The sequence below is a fragment of the Hyperoodon ampullatus genome, assembly GCF_949752795.1.
Source record: "Hyperoodon ampullatus genome assembly, chromosome: 7".
Lineage (NCBI taxonomy): Eukaryota > Metazoa > Chordata > Mammalia > Artiodactyla > Ziphiidae > Hyperoodon > Hyperoodon ampullatus.
In genome coordinates, this window is record NC_136920.1 from 65761584 (window position 1) to 65773787 (window position 12204).

Genomic DNA, 12204 nt, shown 5'->3' on the forward strand with positions numbered 1-12204 from the left:
TATAGAAAGTGATTCTAAGGTATATTGTTTCATTCGTATTTCTCTTGGTCCACAGGAAAAGCAAAAATTTCTGGGACAAAATTATTATAAAGAGGGACCTGAAGGAAATGATATTCGAAAGACAAATGTTGCTCAGATCCGGATGGCGTTCCGATATGAGACCTTATGCAATGAGCTCAGCTTCCTGTCTGACGCCATGAAATCAGAAGAGATCACAGCCCTGACCAAGTAGTCGAGTACTGGACATGCATTTTAACATTCTGGTTTAATTTCAAATCTGCTGATTAACAGTGTTCAAGATACCAAACTATCCTCCACGGAGAGGATGCCTGTGAAGAACTTTCAAACTAGTGATTTTTGGTTGCACTGTTCACTTTAAGGTCTAACATGCCCACTTCTGTTAATATTTTGAGTAATAGATGGTGAATCCTCCTTGGGGATCTGGGAGCTGGACACTTGTCTGTACTCATTCCTAATTTTCCAAATGTTTCTCTTGAAAGTGCTAATGCTTGCATTGTTGGGGCCAGGATCTTACATGGTCCAGTGCCCACTGACATATAAGGGCTGTGTGGTTTTCTGCCACGGTCCTCTTTGTAGGCCCTGCAGACTAGTTGGTATTTGTTCATTTCAGCCTCTGATGGGCTGGCTGCCTTAAAATCTGTTTCAAAGCTCCCTTTCATAAAAGAGCTACTTCGAGAGAATTAGAAAACTTCCTTTGTTGCGTTTTTTTTTTTTTTAATGAGTTTTTAAAACTTTTCTTTAGCCTTCCTCCCTTTCTATTTAGGAAACCAAATATTCACATCACAACCATCACTCCTATTTTGGGTCTTGGTTTCCTCATCTGAAAGGTGAGAGTTTGCACTAGATGAGTGGTTTTCAGGTGGTGTTCTGTGAGTTCCCCTCCTGGACCACTTCAAGGCAGGGCTGGGCAGGGGGCAGTGAGGTTCTGGGGTGCTGCTTTTACTTCTTCAAGATGACTCTGCTTTCATCAGTTTTACGTTGGGGCTTCTGTGTATTTACATTTGAACTAAGGACTTTGAAAAGCACAGGACTAGATGACCTCTATTCCTTTTGGCTTTAATATTCTATGATTGTAGCCCAATTATCATTTTACTTATGAAGAGTTAGGGCTACAGAAGTAAAGTTTGCTTAAGGTCACACAGGTCTGATAAGTAATAGGACTAGAACTAGGTTTCTCTAATCCTAATCCAGTTCTTTCCCCACTATTCCATCAGACCTCACAAATTTAGATTTTTTTTGTCACTGTAACCTGGTGCATTTTTTTTCCCCCAAGGTGAAATCTCACCTTTACCTAATATGCAGACTTCTTCAGAAGATATAAGTGGTCCCTGGGGCCAGGTAGAAAGCATTTTTAAAGACTAGTCTGAATTTAAGCTTTACCAATGTATTCTTCATCTGTGTTACTAGTGCCTGGTACATAGTAGGTGCTCAATAAATGTATATTAAATAAATGAATGAATTTCCTCTTTTGGCAACTTTTTAAGGATGTGTGCTTCTGGTACTCACCAAGCTGCTCAAGGACCTTCCTGTCTATCTCTGTGGGCAAATGCAGACTACAGGAAGCCCTTCTGAATTATTACAGAGTTAGAAGAACCCTATTTTTGCCTGTGAAAATGCTTACCTGACTTTAGATTGTCTTGTCCTGTTACTTTATAATGCTTATCACCTCTAGTGGTCAACTTAGTACAGAACAATAAATGTAGTCTTTTTACTAGGCAGACGTGCTATCTTACAGCTAATCATGAAATTGAATGAAAACCAAGTATTTGTGTTAGGCATTCACTATTTTTTGAAAAGCCATTTGTATACTTTTGCCCTAACATAGCAAGTATTGTACAGTTTTTCATTGTCATTTTATCTGTATCAAGTCTTTGTTTTTATTATTAAAGTCTGTTAGGACTGTGGCTAACAGACTAGTAGTTTTAAACTATTTAAGGCATATCTTTAAGTTTTTAAGAAAGATGGGCATCATGAAAAGCTATCAATAATAACTACTAATTTATCTTTTTACTAAGGTTCAGATATGGATGACATTCACTAGGAAAACTCAGACATTTTGAACTGAAGTTTGCAAAGTAAGCTTTACAAAGCAAAACCCAGAAGGTAAAACTTTGCTTTTTTTCTCTAACTTTTGCTGTAACAGTTCATGACCAAAGCCTCACATGGTCATTTCCTTTTCCTTGGATATAACTTCAGTCTGTTCAGCCAACACCTGTTGGATTTTACCTGTCCTGCAAGCTTTTCAGATACCTTTTTCTATAGCATTGTGCACTGTTATTACATCATTGTACCTAATTGGCCTTTTTGGGTGGATCTCTACTTTCTTTTGTGATCCCAGTTGGACTCAAAACCAATTGTATACTAGCCCACATTTCTAAAAGAATGGTTTTTGAGGCATGTTATCCCTTGCTTACTCTAAAAGGCTCAAGTTCACATTATATGTTACTTCAAACTGCATTGTTGAAATGATCAATATTATTGTTCTTTGCCTCATAAAAACCAATCAAGCTCCTGGGTTGGTATTTACTAAGGCCTGTCCTGGGCCTTTACTTTCTCTTACCTTGGATAAAGCTGAGTTGAAAGCACATCCCTATGGTTTGCTCTTTACTTGTTTGAGTGCTGTGTTGGTGAAACAATATTGACCTTTCTCTGGGTTTGCAGATACAACTGAAGGTGGTATGTTGGTAATATACCTAGGTATTCTCTACCTGAACTACGACTGTTATAAAGAACAAGTACAGAGGGGGCGGAGTCAAGATGGTGGCAGGGGAGGACGCAGAGTTCACGTCTCCCCACAACTAGGGTGCCTGCCGGACACTGGTGGGGGACCTCGATGCCTAAGGAGACGGGAAGAACCCCCGAGCAACCGGGTAGGATAAGGGGGCAGTGAGGGGGGAGGAGAAGTGGAGGCTGGGCAGGACCAATGCACCTGAGGGGTAGTTGGGAGAGGGGAGGGGTTTCCACTCCTGGAGGGACTCCGGGCTTGGAGGATCGGGGGGGAGCACGCCTAGTGTCTCCCCTGACCAACTGGGACCCAGGAAGCCTGCTGGGCTGCCAGGCCAGGTCCCCCACCCTCCAAGGCCCCCTCCGGGCTGCATGGGTCCTAGGGGCATAGGAGGGAGGCGGGGACATGAGGAGAGGTGGACGGGAGGGGCCCTCTGGGACGGGAGGATCAGGGGAGGTGTGGCAGGCGTTTCTCCCTCACCCACTTGGGGCCTGAGAAGCCTGCTGGGCTCCTGGGCCTGGTACTCCATTCTCCAAGGCCCCCTCCAGCCTCATGGGCCCTGGGGCATAGGAGGTAAGGAGGGGGAGAAGAAGAGAGGCCAATGGGGAGGGGCCCTGTGGGATCAGAGGATTGGGGGGATGTGCCTAGTGTTTCTCCCACCCACTCAGGCCCAGTGAGCCTGCTGGGGTCCTGGACCTGTTCCTCCGCCCCAGGGCTGTGGCCCCTCCTGCTGCATTGAGCCTAAGCCCCCCTCCATTCCCCCACCCCCAGGACCTTTTCCTGCCCTGTGGGTCCTAAGCATAGGCCCTGCCTACCACCTAAACACCATCCCTGCCTAAGCCCCGCCGCCCCATAACCAAGGCCTTTTCAAGCTTTTTTTTTCCTCCTCTTTTTTACTATCATGGTTTTGTTTTACCATCCGGGTGTTGTTTCATCTATATTTTAATTTTTTAATTCTTTCTAACATGTCTATCAGTTTTCTAATCTAATTTTATTTTTTACACTTCATTATTGTTCTGCTCCTTTTTTTTTTTGCTGCCCCATGCAGCTTGTGGGATCTTGGTTAACAAGCCAGGGGCCGGGCCAGAGCTCCTGTGGTGGGAGCTCCAAGTCCAAACCACTGGACTGACAGAGAATATTCCCACACCCCAGGGAATATTCATCAGAGTGAGGTCCTCATTTCAGCACCAAGACCCAGCTCTACCCAACAGCCTATAAACTCCAGTGCTGGAAGCCTCAGATGAAACAACCAGCAAAACAGGAACACAATCCCAGCCATCCAAAAAAAAAAAAAAATGAGACGACAAAAAAATATGTTACAGATGAAGGAGCAAGGTAAAAACCTACAAGACCAAATAAATTAAGAGGAAATAGGCAATCTACCTGAAAAAGAATTCAGCGATATGATAATAAAGATGATCCAGAATCTCAGAAACAGAATGGAGGCATGGATTGAGAAAATATAAGAAATGTTTAACAAAGATCTAGAAGAACTAAAGAACAAACGGAGATGAACAACAAAATAACTGAAATGAAAAATAGACTAGAAGGAATCAATAACAGAATAACTGAGGGAGAAGAATGAATAAGTGAGCTGGAAGACAGAATGGTGGAAATAACTGCCAAGGAGCAGAACAAAGAAAAATGAAAAGAATTGAAGACAATCTCAGAGACTTCTGGGACAACACTAAATGCACAAACATTTGAAGTATAGGGGTCCCAGAAGAAGAAGAGAAAAAGAAAGGGTCTGAGAAAATATTTGAAGAGATTATAGTGGAAAACTTCCCTAACATGGGAAAGGAAATAGTCACCCAAGTCCAGGAAGCACAGAGAGTCCCATACAGAATAAACCCTAGGAGAAACACACCAAGACACATATTAATCAAACTAACAAAATATAATTCATGAAAAAATATTAAGAGCAGTAAGGGAAAAACAAAAAATAACATACAAAGGAATCCCCATAAGGTTATCAGCTGATTTTTCAGCAGAAACTCTGCAGGCCAGAAGGGAGTGGAAGGATATACTTAAAGTAATGAAAGAGAAACACCTACAACCAAGACTAATCTACCCAGTAAGGATCTGATTCAGATTAGATGGAGAAATCAAAAGCTTTTTCAGACAAGCAAAAGCTAAGAGAATTCAGCACCACCAAACCAGCTTTACAACAAATGCTAAAGGAACTTCTCCTGGCAGGAAACACAAGAGAAGAAAAAGACCCACAAAAACAAACCCAAAACAATTAAAATGGTAATAGGAATATACATCTTGATAATAACCTTGAATGCAAATGGATTAAATGCCCCAACCAAAAGACACAGACTGGCTGAATGGATACAAAAACAAGACCCATATATATATGCTGTCTACAAGAGACCCCCTTCAGACCTAGGGATACATACAGACTGAAAGTGAAGGGATGGAAAAAGATATTCCATGCAAATGGAAATCAAAGCTGGAGTAGTAATACTCGTATCAGATAAAATAGACTTTAAAATAAAGACTGTTACAAGAGATAAGGACACTACATAATGATCAAGGGATCAATCCAAGAAAAAAATATAACAATTATAAATATTTATGCACCCAACACAGGAGTACCTCAATACATAAGGCAAATGCTAAAACAACCATAAAAGGGGAAATCGACAGTAACACAATAACAGTAGGGGACTTTTAACACCCCACTTACACCAATGGACAGATCATCCAAACAAAATAAATAAACACAAGCTTTAAATGACACAATAGACCAGATAGATTTAATTGATATTTATAGGACATTCCACCTGCAAGTGGCAGAATACACTTTCTTAAGTGCACATGGAACATTCTCCAGGGTAGATCACACCTTGGGCCACAAATCAAGCCTCGGAAAATTTAAGAAAATTGAAATCGTGTCCAGCATCTTTTCTGACCAAAATGCGATGAGATTGGAAATCAATTACAGGAAAAAAAAAACTGTAAAAAACACAAATATATGGGGCTTCCCTGGTGGTGCAGTGGTTAAGAATCCGCCTCCCAATGCAGGGGACACGGGTTCGAGCCCTGGTCCGGGAAGATCCCACATACCGTGGAGCAACTAAGCCCGTGCGCCACAACTACTGAAGCCTGCACGCCTGGAGCCCGTGCTCCGCAACAGGAGAAGCCACCGCAATGAGAAGCCCGCGCACCACGACGAAGAGTAGCCCCCGCTCGCCGCAACTAGAGAAAGCCCGCGTGCAGCAACCAAGACCCAATGCAGCCAAAAATAAAATAAATGAAATAAATAAATGTTTTAAAAAAAAAAAAAAAAACACAAATATATGGATGCTAAACAGTGCACTACTACATAACCAAGAGATCACTGAAGAAATCAAAGAAGAAATTTAAAAATACATAGAAACAGATGACAATGAAAACACTATGACCCAAAACCTATGGGATGCAGCAAAAGCAGTTCTAAGAGGGAAGTTTGAAATGAGTTTTAAAACATAGCACAAAAACATTACAATCCCCCAGAGCACAATACAAAATAGTCCTCTAAGGAATATAAACACAGTATATAAGAATGTGAAACTACAAGAAAAAAAAAATCTCTTCAATTAGCTAAAATTTACTTGCTAAAGATTATTTATTGCACAATATGTCAGTTTGCCCTAAGAATAAAACAGATACTATTATTTTCAACTTCTAAATTCAGTACATAGTCAAATCCACTTTCTCAAACTAAAGTTCTACAGTATTATGAGTAAACCCTTTGTTATTGGGTTAAGATAGGGAAACTTTATAACTTATAAAACAAATTTCTTAAGAGTTCATGAAACCACTTCATAAATCCTAGAAGGCACACATATTTCCTATCATAGTAAGTGCGTTTAAGTACTTCATATTTAAAAAAGACAAGCTGTACAGAATACAAAAAGTATACATTTCATCCATTAAACAAATTTATAACTTCTACGATTAGCTATTACAGTAGAACCTACCTAACATTCACATCTAAAGAATTATCACCCAGTTTAATGGAGTGAGCAAAAAACTGTGCTCCTTTATTTGATAAGGCTAGTAAAAACATTTAATTTCACAGTAGATCAGTTAGTGTCTTGGAGCTCATATTGGAAAATAAAAGGTTTGGGCAATATCAAGTCACTGGGCTCACTGTTAAATAATTCCTTGAAAGGTGAAGGATTCTGGGGGATAAAATCATTGGCTATACCTGGAAAGATCCAAAAATCAGTAAAGCCACTTTGTTCATTTTCAGAAACATTCTTAAATTGGGCAAGCTGAATGAGACTCAGAAAATCTAATCCATAAAGACAATTTAAAATCTTAGAGCTGGAAAACACCTCAGAGGATTCTCTGTCTCAAGGTTTTCAAAATAGGTCCCATGGAGTGCTAAGAATCCATGGAGGAGATTCAGAGTTCTGGATTTTTTTTTTTTTTTTTTTTTTTTTTTTTTTGCTTTATCACAAATTTAATCAGTTATATGTATACATATGTTCCCATATCCCCTCCCTTTTGCGTCTCCCTCCCACCCTCCCTATCCCACCCCTCCAGGCGGTCACAAAGCACCGAGCTGATCTCCCTGTGCTATGCGGCTTCTTCCCACTAGCTATCTACCTTACATTTGGTAGTGTATATCAGAGTTCTGGATTTTGACTTGAATTATTTCTTCTGAAAAAAAATTTTAAAAACAAGTCCCATCATACAACTGTATTACTCATCAAATTCCAATATACTGGTAATCACCAGTGCATTAATACATGTTTTCATTGGTTGACTTCATAAATATTTAGTTATTATGGTATATAAAGTTTATATAAGGAAATTTATAATGATAAAATGACATTTAGTGGGGTAGGGTGTGTGTGTGTGTTCATGCATGTGCAGCACATGTGTGTAAGGGTTCTGAGTAAGATTTTTACTTGAAAAAAAAAGTTCTATTGCTGAAATAAAGTGTGAAAACCACAGATAAAGTCTGTTTCTAAAGTAAGAACCTACAAACCAGAGGAAGGGGCTTTCTCTAGGTCACACAGCCATCAAGTGCACTGCCACGTTGATAGGCTACAGCCCCCAGTACTCTACTTGCATAAGCATCCATAGCAAGTGTTTAGCTACTTGGTACTGAGCTGCCCCCAGCGTGAATGTCAACCAATTAGTTATCAGTATTTTTGGGGTAAAATCAAGCTACCTTTTGCCAGACATTTTTCCTAAAAATGAATTACTTAATTTGCATGCCTATTAAAGTCCCTAGTATCCAAAAATTCTGTCAATAAGCAGCAACTTAAATTGTATACTTTGGTACTTTAGAAAATAGTAACATTTGCAATTTACCAATAATAAATCAGAAAAGTTACGTGGAATGTTAAAATACTTTTTAAAGACATCAGGCCCTAGTTTATTATATGCTGAAATGTTAGTGTTTGCATAAAATAAAAATTTTACTTTATAAGCAAAATTTTAAAAAAATTGTTCAAATGCCACTGAACATAATTATACTCTTTCAGGGTATTTCAAATAAAATGCAGTGAAACAGTAAGAAAGTCAATCTCCTAACTTTCAGAGGTGTTTTATGTACATATGGTTAAAAGGCTACACCCCATTTTCTTCTCTCTTAATCTAAGAAATTTGAAGACTTTGGGACCTCAGAAAGATGCTTTCAAATTAAGAAAATAAAAGCACCATAAACCAATATTGAATGATTTATCATAATTTGGACATAAAATTTAGGGTTTGTGATGAAGAAAAATTTCCATCTGAAACGGTAAGATGCATACGTATTATCAAAAGCTATTTAGAACAGTTTCCCAGCTGTGGGAAAGCATTTCCAGAATAGCCAAGAAGATTCTCCAGCAGAAATCCATTTACAAGGCAAAGTCCTGCCCAAGTTTATAGTCCTAATCCAAATTATACAGCATGGGGGAGGGGGGAGAAGACTTTTAAGTGAAAAACATGTAGTTCCAAAACACTTAAAGCTATGAAATAATTGTGGATTATTTCAAGTAAAAACTATAAAAGGAGCAATAGCTAACCACAAGGGGGCATACATACTCCTTAGATTCCAGCAGTAAGACTAATTTAAGTAGTAACATGCACTTTGATGTATTCTACATTTTCAGTCATTTAAGATTTTCTCTCAGATGGCTACAGCTTTTTAACATTCAAGGTTTATTTTAAACCTAACTAAATAGATTCCAGAATACTCTTGCCCTGAAAAATAATAGTATTTCTGAAGCCCCTGGAAATGTTGCTGTTACCTCAGCAAAGGATTCAAGAGCAATTAGTCCTAATATATATTAGAACAGATAAACAATAGGAAAATATGGTCTAAAACAGTAGCAAGTTTTAGTTTACCATAAATGGAAGACATGGAAAGTTTATCAAAGGAAATGGACAAATTGTCAGAATAGCGAAAATAAGAGGGTGGGGAAAATTGACTTCTCTGTGTCTGTCCTACAACATACCTGCATTCTTCCGCCATGACCAAAGTGTTTGTAGCCCACATTAGCAACAGAACACTTCACCCCAAGGTCATGGCCTATGGGGCTGGCCTGCCTCATCAGCCATGTTAAGAATATAGTTAGCCATATCATCTTCAGTGGGTGCATCTGACACCACCCAAGATTCATTTGCTCCAGTCATCTGTAGGCGGCAAATCGGGCAATTCCTGTGTCGATCACTCCTATTAGAGAAGTCAAATAAAGAACAGTTTGTTTTATTTTTCTGTTTAAAAAATGGATCTGAAACAATACATGTACATGTTGTTTTTTTAAAGTAAACAGCATAAAAGTATATAGTGAAAAATATATCTCTTCCTCCTATCCCAGTCTTTAATTATTATCCCCAGAGGCAACCACTGTTACCAGTTTCTTATACATTCTTTTAGAGATAGACCAGGCATGACCAAGCTTGTGTGTATCTATACATCACTGCTCTTTTTACAAGTATCAGCACATGTTAGAGCTGTCTATTCAAAATAAACATACACTGTTTGGATAGGCCATAACTTCATTTAACTTGTCTCCCATAGAAGGACATTTAGGTTTTTTCCTATCTTTTGCTGCTATAAACAATGGAATGGAAGCATTCAAGGTTTAAAATAATAAATGAACTTTACATGCAGAGTAATTTTGGGGGGAGAAAAGAGCTTATATATATAATCACTTAAATAAGATTATGTTTTCCAAAGGGATTTTTTGTCTTGTCAAACATTATTTTGGAAATTTCAAAAATAACATATTTGAGCCAGAAACATGTCATAGAGGGAAAATATTTTTCTCTTCATCTCTCAGTGAAGTCTGAGACCAAAGTAATTAAATTATATCAATTGCTCCTTGGCTTTTGTGCAAAAATTTAGAAATCTGTTCCAAAAACTCAATGTGAAAGTAGAGCTGGCATATATAATTCAGATTCATTTCTGGTTCCTCAGAGATATTTTTCAAGATAATTGTGTGCTTTTCTGTGCACAAAAGTCACAATTTTAAAACAGTCAATTTCTGTTTCTGGCCAATAGGGAACAGATTTATCTTCCCACTTGAAACAACTAAAACACTGGACAAAAGACGTGAAATAATGGTTTTCAACACTAAGCATAAGATGACAAAAGATTATAACCCTGGAGAGACAGGAAGCAAAAGAAGGTGAGCCCTATAATTGCCCAGCTTACTGTCCTTGAGAGTTTCCAGGCTACAGAGCAAGCAGGGGAGACTGAGATGGAGCCCGGTAGACTCCCTGAGTTGACAAGTCAGAGCTGAGGACCTCGGGAAGCCAAAGCAGCTAGCGTTCATAGGGTGGAGTACTGCAAAGGAGAAAGCTACACAAAGGGAGAATCCCAGAGTCTACTGAAGGTCCCCGTAGATATATTCAGTAGAGTAATGATCAGTGTGTGCATGTGAGGAAACTACTTGAGGCTGAGGAATCACCCAAAAGGATTTGAGGGAACAGTAACCAAAGCTCACACAGGGCCTGGGACATTGCCTGTTCCCACCAGCCAGAGTGGAAAACCTCATAATTCATAGAGCATTGGGTAGAGTACTCTGAAGTCTTGCCTCATTAGTGGGGCATAATTAGCTTCTAAACTAAACATCATTCTGGTCCTGCCTAACAAACCAAAAAAGCAAGACTCAAAAGGATCAAACTGTTTCCAAGTAACTATATTCCAGAACAAAGCTCAAGAATATTTATACGTATACAAAAAAATCCAGTACCCCAAAAGGTAAAAAAATCACAATGTCTGGCACCCAGTTAAGAACTACCAGTCATACAAAGAAGTATAAAAATACAACCCAAAATGAAGAGGAAAATCCATCAAAAGTAATCCAGAACTCACACAGATATTAGAATTAGCAGCAAGAAAATGAAAGGTTATGATAACTATATTCCATATATTAAAAAAGTAGAGGAAAGACAAACATATTAAGCAGAGATTGGAAGATATTAATAACTTAAACTTCTGGATGAAAACTAAGATATCTGAAGAATAAAATACACTGGGTGGGATTAATGGCAAGTTAGACATTGCAGGAAAAAAAGATTAATGAATTTGAAAAGATACAGCAATATTAACTATCCAAAATGAAATACAGAGAAAATGACTCAAAAAAGAAGGAAAATAGCATCAGTGAACCGTGGGACAACCTAAAGTGGTCTAATACATGAGTAACTGGAGTCTCAGAAGGAGAGGGGACAAAAGAAAACAGAAAAAAATATTTCAGAAAATACTGGCTGAAAAATTTCCAAAACTGATGATACTATACACCTACAAATCCAAGGAGCTCAATGAACCCTAAGTGCAAGGAACATGAAGAAAACTAACGCACATCAATCAAATTGCTCAAAATCAGTGATAAAGGGAAAAAACCTTAAAAGCAGCCAGAGAAAAAAAGGCACATTGCCTACAGAGGAAAAATGATGAGGATGAGAGCAGATTTCCCACAGGAAATGACGTAAGCAAGAAGCGGGGGCGGGGGAGCAACGTCATTAAAGTACTGAGAGAAAAAATATTTTCAGTCTAGAATTCTATATCCAGAAAAAATATCTTTCAAAAGTGTTTTTCACACACTTGATAAAAGCCTATGGAATCTACAATAAAGCTATCAGAGCTAATAAATAAATCAGTAAGGTTGCAGGATAGATACACAAAATCTGTTTATTGCTAGTACATAGAAATATAATAATCAGAAACTGAAATTTTAAAATACCATTTAAAGTAGCATAAAAATTATAAAATACTTAGGGATCAATCTGTCAAGGATATGCAACACTGGAAACTACAAATATTGATGACAGAAATTAAAGAAGACCTAAATAAATGAAGAAATACACTGTGATGTGGGTTGGAAGACTCAGTATTGTTAAGAAGTTAACACTCTCAAAATTATTTAATGCAATCCCAATCAAAATTCTTACAGCTTTTTTGTAGAAATTGACAAGTTGATTATAAAGTTCACATTGAAATGCAGATCTAGAAAAGCCAA

The 12204-nt window shown here is 38.3% G+C and overlaps 2 protein-coding genes across 3 annotated transcripts in view; one reads left to right on the forward strand and one right to left on the reverse strand.

The window, feature by feature from the left end:
- The window catches only part of AMPD3 (adenosine monophosphate deaminase 3), a gene marked incomplete at its 3' end in the record, with an annotated part of 30468 nt that extends 30236 nt beyond the window's left edge, over positions 1–232 (forward strand). Inside the window, exon 14 of the mRNA XM_079709029.1 lies at positions 56–232. Coding sequence (XP_079565155.1) covers positions 56–232 — 177 coding nt within the window. The remainder of the gene's footprint in view (positions 1–55) is intronic.
- RNF141 (ring finger protein 141) overlaps positions 1–12204 on the reverse strand; it is a gene marked incomplete at its 5' end in the record, with an annotated part of 37236 nt that overhangs the window by 513 nt on the left and 24519 nt on the right. Inside the window, one exon of one of the 2 annotated variants that reach the window (XR_013811004.1) lies at positions 9193–9410. Coding sequence is in view for 1 of the 2 variants with exons in the window: in XM_079709030.1 (XP_079565156.1) it covers positions 9260–9410 (151 nt within the window). Of the gene's footprint in view, positions 1–9161; positions 9411–12204 lie in introns of those variants that run through there. The other variant, XM_079709030.1, reaches the window with a different exon arrangement.